This window comes from Toxorhynchites rutilus, chromosome 3 (assembly GCF_029784135.1).
Source record: "Toxorhynchites rutilus septentrionalis strain SRP chromosome 3, ASM2978413v1, whole genome shotgun sequence".
In the NCBI taxonomy this organism is placed as follows: domain Eukaryota; kingdom Metazoa; phylum Arthropoda; class Insecta; order Diptera; family Culicidae; genus Toxorhynchites; species Toxorhynchites rutilus.
In genome coordinates, this window is record NC_073746.1 from 161,443,252 (window position 1) to 161,457,534 (window position 14,283).

At 37.9% G+C, this 14,283-nt stretch overlaps 5 protein-coding genes across 5 annotated transcripts in view; 2 read left to right on the forward strand and 3 right to left on the reverse strand.

Moving 5' to 3' along the window:
* LOC129777387 (larval cuticle protein A2B-like) overlaps positions 1-14,283 on the reverse strand; it is a 165,689-nt gene that overhangs the window by 11,057 nt on the left and 140,349 nt on the right. The gene's annotated exons all lie outside the window — the stretch shown is intronic.
* On the reverse strand, positions 2,137-2,633 carry LOC129777396 (larval cuticle protein A2B-like). The gene is made up of 2 exons (XM_055783641.1): positions 2,572-2,633; positions 2,137-2,511 (listed from the first exon to the last, which is right to left on the reverse strand). The coding sequence occupies exons 1-2, from the start codon at positions 2,581-2,583 to the stop codon at positions 2,137-2,139; spliced, it is 387 nt and encodes a 128-aa protein (XP_055639616.1). The 5' UTR covers positions 2,584-2,633.
* Positions 3,221-3,753, forward strand: LOC129778608 (cuticle protein 7-like). The gene is made up of 2 exons (XM_055785624.1): positions 3,221-3,272; positions 3,334-3,753. Exons 1-2 carry the CDS (start codon positions 3,261-3,263, stop codon positions 3,751-3,753), a joined length of 432 nt encoding a protein of 143 aa, XP_055641599.1. The 5' UTR covers positions 3,221-3,260.
* Positions 6,642-7,200, reverse strand: LOC129777385 (larval cuticle protein A2B-like). Its single transcript, XM_055783627.1, has 2 exons — positions 7,152-7,200; positions 6,642-7,091 (listed from the first exon to the last, which is right to left on the reverse strand). The coding sequence occupies exons 1-2, from the start codon at positions 7,161-7,163 to the stop codon at positions 6,690-6,692; spliced, it is 414 nt and encodes a 137-aa protein (XP_055639602.1). The 5' UTR covers positions 7,164-7,200; the 3' UTR covers positions 6,642-6,689.
* Positions 7,788-8,308, forward strand: LOC129777395 (larval cuticle protein A2B-like). Its single transcript, XM_055783640.1, has 2 exons — positions 7,788-7,855; positions 7,916-8,308. Exons 1-2 carry the CDS (start codon positions 7,844-7,846, stop codon positions 8,288-8,290), a joined length of 387 nt encoding a protein of 128 aa, XP_055639615.1. The 5' UTR covers positions 7,788-7,843; the 3' UTR covers positions 8,291-8,308.

Below are 14,283 nucleotides of genomic sequence, written 5' to 3' on the forward strand. Positions count from 1 at the left end.
GGATTTCCAAAACCCCATCAATATGGGTATCAAATAAAAGGGCTTGACTAGTAGAATATTGTTATTTATGAAAAATGCAAATCCAAGATGGCTGCCACTACAAAATGGCGGACTACATATTATGTCAAAACCCCATTAATATTGGTATCAAATGAAAGGGATTGAATAGTAGATCACAGTAGATCATGAAAAATCCAAATCCAAAATGGCCGAAATCGTAAAATAGCAAATTACTTTATTAAACGGTTTTATTTGGCTTGAACTGTTCGCATGTATGTTTGTATGTCTGTAGGGTTGTCCCACGTCACTAGAAATTTGACCAATAGGCACTGATCGAATTTATAAAATACCTTTATCTCTGCTGTCATTTTAAAACTTATGCTTATCTTGAAAAATCCAAATCCGCTACAAAATAGCTCAAAAAAAAAATGGTTGATTGAGATATGTGTATCAAACGAATGAACTTGACTTGGAGAACACACTTTGTATTTTCTGCAATCCACTCAATATCGGTACCAAATGATTTTTTTTTACTTATAGAATACAGTACAATGGTTTTATTGTATGAAACAGATAATGTACTAAAAACCTGAAAATAAAATAAGTATAAAAAACTTTTCAAGTTAAACGGTTTAATTGTGAATAAACATAATAATGTACTGAAAGCTAGAACATAATTAGGCAAGTAGCAGTTATCACACCTCTCCTTTATTAGTCTAGGGCATTGACAAGACTAAAATAAAATCGTGGGGCACCTTGGATTTCCATTATCCACAATTAGTGACTTCATCAAATGTCCCACGATTTTATTTTAGTCTTATCAATACCCTAGACTAATGAAGGAGAGGTGTGATAACTGCTAACTGCTACTTGCCTAATTATTTTCTAGCTTTTAGTACATTATTATGTTTAATCACAATTAAACCGTTTAACTTAAAAAGATTTTTTTTGCTTTTTTTATTGACAGATAAAATTTAACGCGCACTGATCAAATATATTCGACACAACACGACAAGAAAATATTCATTTATTGGATGCCTAAAATATTTGTTCGGTTTTTTCGTTAAACCTGTCGGTACAAAGTTAGGTTACCTTGAAAATTTCAGTCGATTTTTGTTTCATGTTCGGTGTTTGAAATTGTTTGCCAATGATAATAATTAAAGAGTAGCAAACAAAATAGTCTTTGTATAAATTTCAAACCAAACTTCTTCTGTCAAAAAGTGTACGGCCACCTTAAGTGAACGCTGAAGTTGTTTGTTTGATTTAGTTCTGGAAATTTCAATGTTAAAAGCCGACCAAATCTCACCGATAGTCGGTTTGACGCCAATGTTGCCGATGCTGTTTGTATGGTGGGAATGGAAGGGAGGCGTCAGTTGTTAGGGTCTACAACATAGCCAAATAATTAGCTCAGAGTTCTACTGTTCACAACTGGCTACTTTACACGAAGCAATTGAGGAAAATCCCATCTACAGAAAAAAACATCGCTTTCCACCATGACAACGCGAGACCACACACATATTTGATGATGCACCAATGATGGAAGGAAGTTTTGACGCATTCACCGTATAGCTCAGATTAAGCATCATGGAAACATTGGCCGACATGAGAGCTGTCGAAAATAACATGAGAAATATTTTCGCTATCGTATTTGTCGTTATGAAATTCCATGACAATAATTATTAGAATCGAAACGAATAATATTACCTTGATATAGCGAAGTTCCTCTATGAACATTGGTTTCTTCGAAGTATATAATGAATATACGAACTTTGGATCAACATCCGAATCAAACGATACGATTTTTCAAAAATATTAGAATGAAAATTATGAATAGAATTCTCTAAAAATGAACATAACTTCTATTCATTAAACCCTCAATGATTTCAGCATATACACTCGTAATGCTGTTAGGTCCCCTTCGATTATTCGAAACAGATTTTCCGCTATAATCCAAAGCATGTAAATTATATGCTGGCAAAACAAAAGAATTACACGTTCCACGGAATTAATACCACAACATTCAAAATATACAATCACATTAAATCATATTTCGAAAAAAAGTTTCTGTGTGATGAATAATTTATTTAAACTACTTAAGCGACAACAATTGCACTAGTTATTCAGACGTTTCCCGAACTAATAATGGTAATCATGATGCACTGGAACAGCGAGCACTTTATGAACTGGAGTCACAATTTTGTGCACCTGTTGTGGTGCCTGGTATCCCTTGATTGGTTCACGGTGAACCTGGGCGACGAATCCACTCTTGCCATCAACCTGGTAGGTAACGGTGCGTTTGTGGCCATCGGCATCGATCAGATAGTACTCTCCCTGAGTGTGATCATCCTTGCGAGCCTCCTTGCGTCCATGGACATCTCCGGTGTGATCGTCATGGATGTCATAGTTGAACTCGTAGTGAACTGGACCGTGATGCTCTTCCTCATGATGTTGAGCTTGGTAATAATGCTGAGCAGCGATCACTCCGACTAAAGCGGCCAGAACGATAACGACCTGAGAAGAATTCAAACATTAGATCGTTTAGCCACAGCGTAAAGCTTTATTAAGAATTACCTTAAGAGACATATTCGAATTTCTAATCAAATATAAGGTTTGAAAAAGATAAGATGAGATATGCTTTGACAGAGGTAAACAAATGATACAGTGTGAGCCAAACACAATAGCTTTTATACAAGGAACGGACATTGAAAGTACACTCACCACGCCCATTGAATCATGATCAATTGGTGCATTTTAGTCACTTTCTTCATCTAGCCGTCCTTGTAGTAATCGCAAGGCGAACCAAAATTAAACCTGTTGACTGTAAAAGTAGCTAAATCGAGCAGTAGAGTGTGTTTATATAGTTATATTTACTTTCATGGCATTTTAAAGAATTTCGCACCTTCAAAAATTGTAAATAGGTAAAATTTCATTATATTCCAACCACATTAGGATAGTGGAATATACCTATTGCAAGGAAAGCGACTAAAGCATCATGAATGGTATATCTATTTTGTGTTTATTCCACAGTTAGCAATTTCCCCACAATTTTACTTCACAGTTTGGAATGTGTGGTTAATGAGAGCTTTCCATCATACGCAAGGTCAGCCGGATAGGGAGAGTGGCAAAACTGTTTCGATTGCGTGCAAAATCAAACGACAGCAGAAGCTGCTATTTAAACTGTGGTGTTTTCATAGAAATGTATCATTTGTCCTCTCACCTCCTACTGTATTCCATCAAACACTATTATCAAATTTTTCAATATGTCTCTTAAGGTAATTTGTCTCAATAATTAAATCTTTTCTCAAACGATCTTATTTTTTGGACATTACTCAGGTCGTCGTTGTTCTTGTTGCCTTCGTCGGCGTGATTGCCGCTCAGCATTACTATCAGCCTCAGCAACACTATCAACCTCAACACCATGAGGAGGAACACCACGGTCCAGTTCACTACGAATTCAATTATGACATCCATGACGATCACACCGGAGATGTCCATGGACGCAAGGAGGCCCGCAAGGACGATCAAACTCAGGGAGAATACTATCTGATCGATGCCGATGGTCACAAGCGTACCGTTACTTATCACGTTGATGGCAAGAGCGGATTCATCGCCCAGGTTCACCGGGAACCAATCAAAGGATACCAGGCACCACAACAGGTGCACAAGGTTATCGCTGCTCCTGTTCATAAGATTCTGGCCGCTCCAGTGCATAAAGTGTTGTCAGTTCCAGTGCACCATGGACATTACTACTAGAGTTCCCAAAGAAATACCCCCTAGAAGAATGACTTAGCCTATTTATATAGTTGGAAATAAATTGCTCGTTCGTTATGAAAGTGTACTTTTGTTATTTAAAGTTCTAGAAAATATAGAATAACCACTTGGAAGAATCAGAAAGATACCAATATCTGCTATTGACTAACAGACGATCACCATTGTTAAAAACGTAATGTAAGTTATAACAATAACTTTTTTTGTTGACGTGAAAAATGAGTATATTTACATTTATAATATACATCTTCTCCAAAAGGATTTTTTGTCACTGAAAGCCTTGCCTGGCCTGGTAAAAGTACATTTAAGAAATTTCGGGATTCAATGTATAAAAAATAATTTGCTTATGCGCTTTTAGCTGTACGCGTGCCACTAAAAGCCAGTATTTTGCTGACGATACATTGATTTCGGTAGCAGTACGGCTGATGTAGCTGAATCTTGACTAGAATGCGTAAATATGTGCTCTTTAACTACATTTAAAAAACAACCGAAATGGTATATATTAGGTTGGGAAAAAGGTAGCCCATTATTTCCTCGGTAGCTGGCTTTAGTGATCAATATCTCGCGTAATACTGATCATACAATTTCAAGTTTAGGCTCATTGTAAAGGTGAGATTTCACACTAAAAAATTTTTTGCTGTTTTTTTTTTGTTTGTTTCATTCAGTTGTGAGTTCCAGGGTGTTAACAATGGAAGTCAACAAAGAAAAAAATCGGTACACTTTACACTTTTTCTTTAATTAGATCGCGAAAATAAAACCAGACCGTTGAAATTATGATTGGTGTTAATGGTGCCGATACTGTAACAGTAAAACACGTGCAATTTTCTTATATTTATTTAATGTTTTTAATTCTAAATAAATTTTTAGTGCAATACACCAAGTTCAGATCTTTACAGTTTACAACTGGACCGTTCGATTGACCAGAAACATCCAGAATTGGCCAACAGTGGAGGTGTTGTGTTCCGATTTTCGCTTTCAGCTCAATCGGACATGATTTGGGGGTGCCTTTGGAAATTTTTCGACGCCAAATGACTTAAAAATGCATAAAACGTCGAGATCTGGTTTTATCTCGAAAAAATTTTTGACCGAAAATCGATCTTTTGGGACTTAGTCTGAGAGGCAATGAAGGTATATAAAAAAAAAATTATCGAATATAAAGAACCGACTATGTACATTTTGTTTATTGGTCTAAAAAAATGACCTGTGCAAAATTTCAGCTCAATCGGTCATGATCTAGGGGTGCCTCAAAGCACTCAATGATGAAATTTTTCCCATACATCTATTGCCACCCTATATATATTATATATAAATATAAAATTTTTACCAATTTCAATTTTTATTTCCATGTGATTCTTATTAACCAATCCGTTAATGATAATAAATTATTGTGAATGGTACGTGACGAACTCGTCTTAAGAGTTAGTAGCATCATTTCAGATTACAGTGATAATTTGTGGGTGTAAAACATAACAATTCTAAACTGAAAAAAAGTTTTGAAAATTATTACTTTAAAAGTATTACACTTGAAAATTTTAGGTCAAATATTGGAGTTTAGTAAATTGTTTAAATCTTCATTCAAAAATAGCAAACCAATTCAAAAAAATACACTGAAAAAAGATTCAAAAATTAAAATGTACTAAAATTTTGGTTCATTTCATATTTCCAACAAGTCATCAATACTTCGAAAGATAGGCGCTTATACAGGAAGAGAGTTTTTCTTGCAACAACTTGTTCAAATATATGGCACTTTTGCATGCAGACATGCAGATGTTACATTTTTTGCATAAAATCTCGCGTTTGACATGTTTATGAATAGAGAAAAGTTGCAAAACATGTCAATCGCGAAAATTTACACACAAAAATGTTACAAGTGAAATATTGGGTTGGGGAAAAAGAAATGTCGTATATTGTCAATTTATGGCAACACTTAAATATATCTTGTGTTGTACTTATCGCATCGGGTCATACTATACGGCTATTTAAAGACGACAATCTATGCTACAAGTGTCGTTTTAACAGTGTTGTGATTGTCCTTTTCAATCTCAAGTTATAGCGCGTCAAAGATGGAGTCCTCCAAGCAAGAAATTCGCCATATTTTACGTTTTTACTACCTGCGAGGTAAAACTGCAACGAAGGCGGCCGAAAAAAATCGTGTAGTTTATGGACACGATACTGTAACGATTCGCACAGCACAGCGTTGGTTTGATCGATTTCGTTCTGGTGTAGTGGCTGTCGAAGATACACCCTGTACTGGTAGGCCAATCGTCGTGGAAACCGATAAAATCGTTGAAATCATCCAAGTAGACCGGCATGTGAGCACTCGCTCGATTGGCCAGGAACTGGGTATAGACCATAAAACCGTCTGGAACCATTTGCAGAAGATTGGATTCCAAAAAAGCTAGATGTATGGGTGCTACACGAGTTGACGCAAAAAAAAATCTTTTAGACTGAATCAACGCCTGCGATGCACTGCTGAAACGGAACGAATTCGACCCATTTTTGAAGAAGATGGTAATGAAGTTGCCTTCTAAATGGCAACAAGTTTGCGAACAAATCGGCACATATTTGACTTGAATTGGATAATTTTAAGTATGTTAAATAAAGCGTCAAATTTCGATCAGAAATACGACATTTCTTTTTCCCCAACGCAATATTAGTAAGAATTTTTCAAAGAAAAAATAAAAAATTGTTGCCAAACTCTTTTCCTGCTGATGTGTCTAGAAATGTTCTCTAATCAAGGTATTTTTTGGTCTTATATTTATTGGGAAGAAATTTTCAAAAAGTCGTCTAGAATTAGTCCTTGAACTTGACCTTGGATGTTTAGACAATTATTTCGGACAATTTAAAAGACACATTTCAATTTGTTTAGAATGTTTTAGGCTAAATAATTTCTGCTAATTTTTATTTCTTTGGAGATCTTTCTAATAATGATGTTGATAGTCGACTGGAACAGCCAAAACTTTGTGCACTGGAGCGGCCAGAATCTTATGAACAGGAGCAGCGATAACCTTGTGCACCTGTTGTGGTGCCTGGTATCCCTTGATTGGTTCACGGTGAACCTGGGCGATGAATCCACTCTTGCCATCAACGTGATAAGTAACGGTACGCTTGTGACCATCGGCATCAATCAGATAGTATTCTCCCTGAGTTTGATCATCCTTGCGGGATTCCTTGCGTCCATGGACATCGCCGGTGTGATCATCGTGGATATCATAGTTGAACTCGTAGTGAACTGGACCGTGGTGTTCCTCCTCGTGATGATGAGGCTGATAGTAATGCTGGGCGGCAATCACGCCGACGAAGGCAGCAAGAACGATGACGATCTATGCAGAATTTAAAAATCAATCATTTGATATGAAAAGTAAATTGTTATTTCGAAATACCTTAAGAGACATGTCGCTGATTTTTATTACTGTGTTGAATGGTATAAAGTCAGGAGTGAGAAAACAAATGATACATTTCTATGAAAAAACCACAGCTTAAATAGCAGCTTCTGTTGTCGTTCGATTTTGCACGCGATTAAAACAATTTTGCCACTCTCCCTATCCGGCTGACCTTGCGCTATGTGGAGAGCTCTCATTAGTCTCATTAGGCGAAAAAACTGAAGTGTGAAGTAAAATTATGGAGAAATTAACCAGCAAGGAATAGACGCAAAGTTGACACAACATCAAAAAATCTTTCGTGGTGAATGTTTGGATTGATGTATATTCAAGGATCAAAATGTGAACCGCTAGAATGTAATAAAATTTCACATATTAACAATTTCAGATTAACATGTTTGCTAAATGTGTTGAAAAAACAAATATATGATAGCATAAATATGTTCAACATCTTGTTTTTGGGCAACTGGTTTGATTTTGGCTTGCCTTGCGCTCACTACAAGGACGGCTAGATGAAGAAAGTGACTAAAATGCACTAATTGATCATGGCTTAATAGGCGTGGTGAGTGCACTTCCAATGTCTGTTCTTGTATAAAAGCTGTTGTGTTTGGATAAAACTGTATCATTTGTTCCCCACCTTTGAGATATTATCCTCTTATACTTCACAAATTGTATATTTTACTAGGCAATCAAACATGTCTCTTAAGGTAATTCTAAAAAAGATTACATTCTTCGGCAAAACGATCTAATATTCAAACTTTGCTCAGGTCGTCATCGTTGTTGCTGCTTTTGTCGGAGTGATCGCTGCTCAGCATTATTACCAAGCCCAGCATCATGAGGAAGAGCATCACGGTCCAGTTCACTACGAGTTCAACTATGACATCCATGACGATCACACCGGAGATGTCCATGGACGCAAAGAGGCTCGCAAGGATGATCACACTCAGGGAGAGTACTATCTGATCGATGCCGACGGTCACAAGCGTACCGTTACCTACCAGGTTGATGGCAAGAGTGGATTTATCGCCCAGGTTCACCGAGAACCAATCAAGGGATACCAGGCACCACAACAGGTGCACAAAATTGTCACTCCCGTTCACAAAGTGCTTGCCGTTCCAGTGCATCATGATTACCATTATTAAGTTTGAAGGCGTCTAAATAACTAGTGGAAATTGTATTGCTTAAGTAGTTGAAATAAATTATTCGTTGATTCATACTATCATTGAAATATGTAATTTAGAGATTATTTGCTATCAATCCTTGAGAATAAGTTATATATATTATTTTGAACCATTTTGAACATTTTCGAAAACAGACGACAATTGTGGGAAATTTACATTCAACCAACACAAATTAGCGGTGTAAATAAGAACAACAAAATTTTTAGTGATCAATGAAATTTCGTGATAAATGGAGCACACGGGGTATTACCTGAATAAACACTATTCTACAGCCACGAGTTCTTGGTTTTACTTACTAATAAGTTTTTGATTATATGCGGATAGAGAGGAGAGTGAGCATTCACCGAATCTGAATTTTTAAAACCATGAATAAGAGTTTTTAGCGGCTTCTGTATTTTTTTGTATAATAAGAATATTTTACTATAAATATTCTTATTGTATGAAAAGAATATATCCACTATTTGGTGAGGTTCATGAGTGTAAAATAAGAAGAGGTGAAATTAGATTACTTACTATTACTAACGTGTACAAAAATGGTGATCCAAACCTCCACACTGAAAATTTGGTTGCATGGTTAAAATTTTTCCAACACTCTTCATTCTAAGTTTTTGATACCACCTTGTGCTCCATTTTTTTTCTGATTTTTCGCTTGAATACTCGTCCGATTTCTAAAAATATACTACTTTACGATACGTTTTGTCTGTCGTGTGTTCATTGCAATAGGTCGATTAAATTCATTAAATTAATATTACTCGAATTACATACAGGTAATAAAAATAGATACTTGTTTCTGTAATGAAGCAGTGAAAACGCAGAATGGCGCTATTACTGATATTACAAAATTTCTGTAAGAAGTGCATTTTTGAGATACAAACGGGAGTTCGCTTCGAATCATCGGTCGGTTCAGGACCAGCCTTCTCATTTTGTTGTCTTTAAAGAAGGGATCCTTACTTTATACCAGAGCTGAAATTCTAAAAACTGAACATGTAAGAAATAATGAAGAAATAACTTAAGTTTTCGAACCTTTAAATCAACCATTTTTAATAGATCGCAAAGATGTTTGCATCAATCGATTAGAAATGTTTCTACGATAATTTTATTTTTTGAAACAAATAATTGAATAACTGTAAAATGCCAAGCTTGTGCTCTCCAAATTGTACCGACCAAAACGAGCGACTAAAGTAGCAACGAAATACAATTTGAATACAACAATTTTATTTGGGTGCCCATTTCCATTTTAGATCCGAAAAATATTTTTTTTCCACTTTTTCCCAAAAATGACTTTTTTCAAAAAATAATTTTGAACTTTTGAACCACTGAATTGTTTTAGATGCACGACATATCAAATTAAAGCCAATGAGCTACCCTTTTTAAAAAGGCAATATTGAACTTGCAAACAAAATGGATTTTATTTTCGTATTTTTTTTTTTTTTTATAATTCGTTTATTTTTACAGGCTCAGTTACTTAAGTTTAAAGGAGCCGAATTCTTAAATATATTTTTAAAACTATATATATATACATATATATAGAAACAATTTTCTTACATCTATGGTTAGTAAGGTGGAAAACCGATTACTCGCGGTGTACTCGAGTTTAGAAGGGTGACATATTTTTAGGAGAAGGATGGGATATAAGGAAATTGTAACAATGTTGATGAGCACTCAATTCTTAAATCTATTCGTATATCTATAGTTTATTTACATTTCAACTTATTCTACTATTTATAGCAAGGGGACGAATTACCCGCAAAGGAAGGAAAGGAGGGTATAAGGATGTAGGGACAATCACACACGAAGATCTATAGCTTTAAGGAAAACATATATATGGGACATGTAATCAAGGTCTAACCGAGCCAACACATCTCTCACCGGCACATTGGGCTGTCTTCCTCGACCCCGAAGGGAGTTTTCTAAATTCGATCTGGCGACCAGATACACCTCGCACGACCAAACAATATGCTCGATGTCGTGATAACCTTGGCCACAAACGCAGAGATTACTGCTGGCAAGATTGAAACGAAAGAGTAGTGCATCTAACGAACAGTGATTGGACATGAGTCGGGAGAAGGTGCGGATAAAGTCCCGACTCAAGTCTAGACTTTTGAACCACGGTTTGAGGCTAACCTTAGGGATAATCGAGTGAAACCACCGGCCCAATTCATCTTCATTCCACTTGCGTTGCCAGTTAGCGATGGTATTTTTGCGAACTAAAGAATAAAATTCATTGAAGGCGATTTGACGCTGATAAATATCGCCTTCAATTGCACCTACCTTTGCCAATGAGTCAGCCCTCTCATTACCCGGAATTGAGCAATGTGAAGGGACCCAGACAAAGGTAATGACATAACAGCGTCTGGATAAAGCACTCAAAATTTCTCGTATTCTCTCAAGGAAGTACGGCGAGTGCTTTTCCGGCCTCACTGAACGGATAGCTTCGACAGAGCTAAGACTATCCGTTACAATGTAATAGTGTTCAACAGGTCGTGAGGCGACGCTGTCCAGCGCCCAGTATACCGCTGCCAATTCAGCAATATATACCGAGCAAGGATTCTGAAGACTGTGTGAGGTGCTAAAAAATACGTTGAACACTCCAAATCCTGTGGACTCATTCATAGAGGACCCATCAGTAAAGTATATATTATCACAATTGATACGCCCATACTTTGCATTGAAGATTGTAGGAACGAACCCCAATCTAAGATAATCTGGAATCTGGTAGTCAGGAAAACAAACACGGTTGGGAATATACGAAGAAGGAACAACCTGCATAGAGGTGAATTCATGATATGAATTCATGGATCCAGAATGAAAATTTAGCTCGATCAATTGCTCAAAATTTCCGATCACCAATGGATTCATAACCTTACACCGGATGAGGAACCGAAGAGATAATAAATTGAAGCGATCTTTTAGTGGGAGTACGCCTGCCAAAACCTCGAGGCTCATGGTATGCGTTGAGGGCATACATCCCAACGCAATACGGAGACAAAGATACTGAATTCGCTCGAGTTTAATGAGGTGTGTTTTGGCAGCTGATTGAAAACAGAAACTGCCATACTCCATCACTGAGAGAATAGTTGTTCGATACAACATAATAAGATCTTCGGGATGGGCTCCCCACCAGGTGCCGGTAATTGTACGGAGAAAGTTTATTCTTTGTTGACATTTTTTACTCAGATACCTAATATGGGCCCCCCAAGTACATTTAGAGTCGATCCAGACCCCAAGATACTTGAATGACATAGCATGAGTGATCGGTTTACCCAAAAGTTGAAGCTTTGGTTTTGCTGGTCTATGCTTCCTAGAAAAAACCACCATCTCTGTTTTCTCCGTGGAGAATTCGATCCCTAGCCCAATGGCCCAGGTTGAAAAATTGTTCAAAGTATCTTGTAAGGGTCCTTGCAGGTCGGATTCGTTTGATCCTACGACAGACACCACTCCATCATCTGCAAATTGTCTTAGGCTGCAATTTTGTGTAAGGCAATTGTCGATGTCGCTTACATAGAAGTTGTACAAAAGGGGGCTTAAACATGAGCCCTGGGGGAGGCCCATGTAAGAGACCCGACTTACTGCCGAATCTCCGTGAGAAAAGTTCAAATGTTTCTCACAAAGCAAGTTATATAACATATTATTCAATAGAGGCGGCAGACCCCGAGAGTGTAATTTGTCTGACAAAACCTCTATTGAAACAGAATCAAAGGCCCCCTTTATGTCCAAGAATACTGAAGCCATTTGTTTTTTTTTTCGGCGTAAGCCATTTGAATTTCTGAAGAAAGCAACGCAAGACAATCATTCGTCCCCTTGCCCCTGCGGAACCCATATTGTGTATCTGAGAGTAGGCCATTCGTTTCAACCCATCGATCAAGGCGAAACAAGATCATTTTCTCCAACAATTTCCGTATACAAGACAGCATTGCTATTGGGCGGTACGAATTGAAGTCGGACGCGGGTTTTCCGGGTTTTTGAATAGCTATAACTCGTACTTGTCTCCAATCATCTGGAACAATATTATGCTCCAGAAACCGATTGAATAAATTCAACAAGCGATGTTTCGCCACATCAGGGAGATTTTTCAGCAAGTTGAACTTAATTCTATCCGATCCCGGAGCAGAATTGTTACATGAAAGGAGAGCAAGAGAGAATTCTACCATCGAAAACTCGGAATCAAGATCGCACCTATCTTGTGGTATATCTCGAACAATTTTTTGCACAGGAGCGGAATCAGGACAAACCTTCCGTGCAAAATTCAAAATCCATCGATGTGAATATTCTTCGCTTTCATTCGTTGAAGAGCGATTTCTCATGTTTCGAGCCACTTTCCATAATTTTTTCATTGACGTTTCTCGTGATAAACCTCCCACGAAATTTCGCCAATAAGCACGTTTTTTCCCTTTGATCAAGTTTTTAAATTGATTTTCAAGGTCCAAATACGTCTGAAAATTTTCAGGGGTTCCACGTTTCCGAAAAGCTTTAAATGCATTCGATTATTCTACATAAAGCTTGGAACATATGCTATCCCACCATAGATTGGGAGGCCTTCGACGAATAGTGGAACCTGGGATGGGTTTCGTTTGAGCGCGAACCGCGCTGTCATAGATCAAACGAGAAAGGAAGTTATACTCCTCCAATGGAGGTAAACCATCTCTGGAATTGATGGCTAGAGCAATCGCGTCCGTATATTGTTTCCAGTCAATGTGTATTGTGAGGTCATATGCCATGTTTATAGATTCAGAAGAATTCGACCCAATGGTGATGGAAATTTTGATTGGCAAGTGATCACTACCGTTGGGGTCCTGGATTACATTCCACTTGCAATCTAACGATAGTGAATTCGAGCAAAGCGAGAGGTCAAGAGCACTTGGGTTAGCAGGAGGTTTAGGCACACGTGTTGTTTCCCCAGTGTTCAAAACGGTCATATTGAAGTTGTTACAAAGGTCATATATCAACAATGAACGATTGTCGTCGTACGGTTCCCCCCAGGCAGTTCCGTGAGAGTTGAAGTCTCCCAAGATCAATCGTGGCTCAGGAAGGAGTGAGCACATGTCATCAAGTTGTTTGCGGCTAACCGCAGCTCTCGGAGGCCAATACAAGCTGACAATACAGAGGTCTTTGCCTCTGATGTTTGCATGACAAGCAACAGCTTCGATCCCTCCAATAGGTGGAAGGTCAATTCGAAAAAATGAGTGGCACTTATTGATCCCCAAAAGCACCCCTCCGTATCTATCATCACGGTCCATAATATTAAAATCGTGGAAAGAGATATCATCTCGCGAAGAAAGCCAAGTGTCGGACAGAGCAAAAACATCACAATTGAAGTTATGAATTAAAAATTTGAATGTATCCAATTTAGGGATAAGACTACGACAATTCCACTGAAAAACAGTGATATCTCCGACCTCTCTATCTAAATTAGACATCAAGAGAGATAATCATTGCAAGGAGGGGCCATGTTTGCATCAATTGCTGTAAAATTGTCTTTAATACTGGAAGCATTGAGATGACAAGGGTTCTGATGGAGTCGGAAACATTAAAACACTTGAAGATTTGATCCAAAAGGTCAGACAACTTTATAAATCCCGATTGGGAAGTTGAGCTGGACGGAAAAACAGGGACAGTTGGGGTTTTTGATGTCCCCTCGAGTGCTGGGTCGTTCGAAGGTGAACTATCCCCACGGAAGCCAGAAGGAACCTGATTTTGCTTGTCCGCTGCACTCGATTTTTTAGGCAAGCTAACTGGGGGTATCACCGGGGGGACTTGTTCTTGAACTTTGGGAGTGGTCACATTTTTGCGCCGGGGATTCCCTTTGAAAATAAACGCTGTGCCCCCGTTAGCTGTGTCCGCTTCCATTTCATCAACTGGCAACTGGCAGTGGAGAAGCGCCCTTTAAAATTTCCGCAAAAGTGCGCTTCGAGCGTTCCTTTAAAGAGCGCTTCTGTTTCTCCCAGCGACTCTTG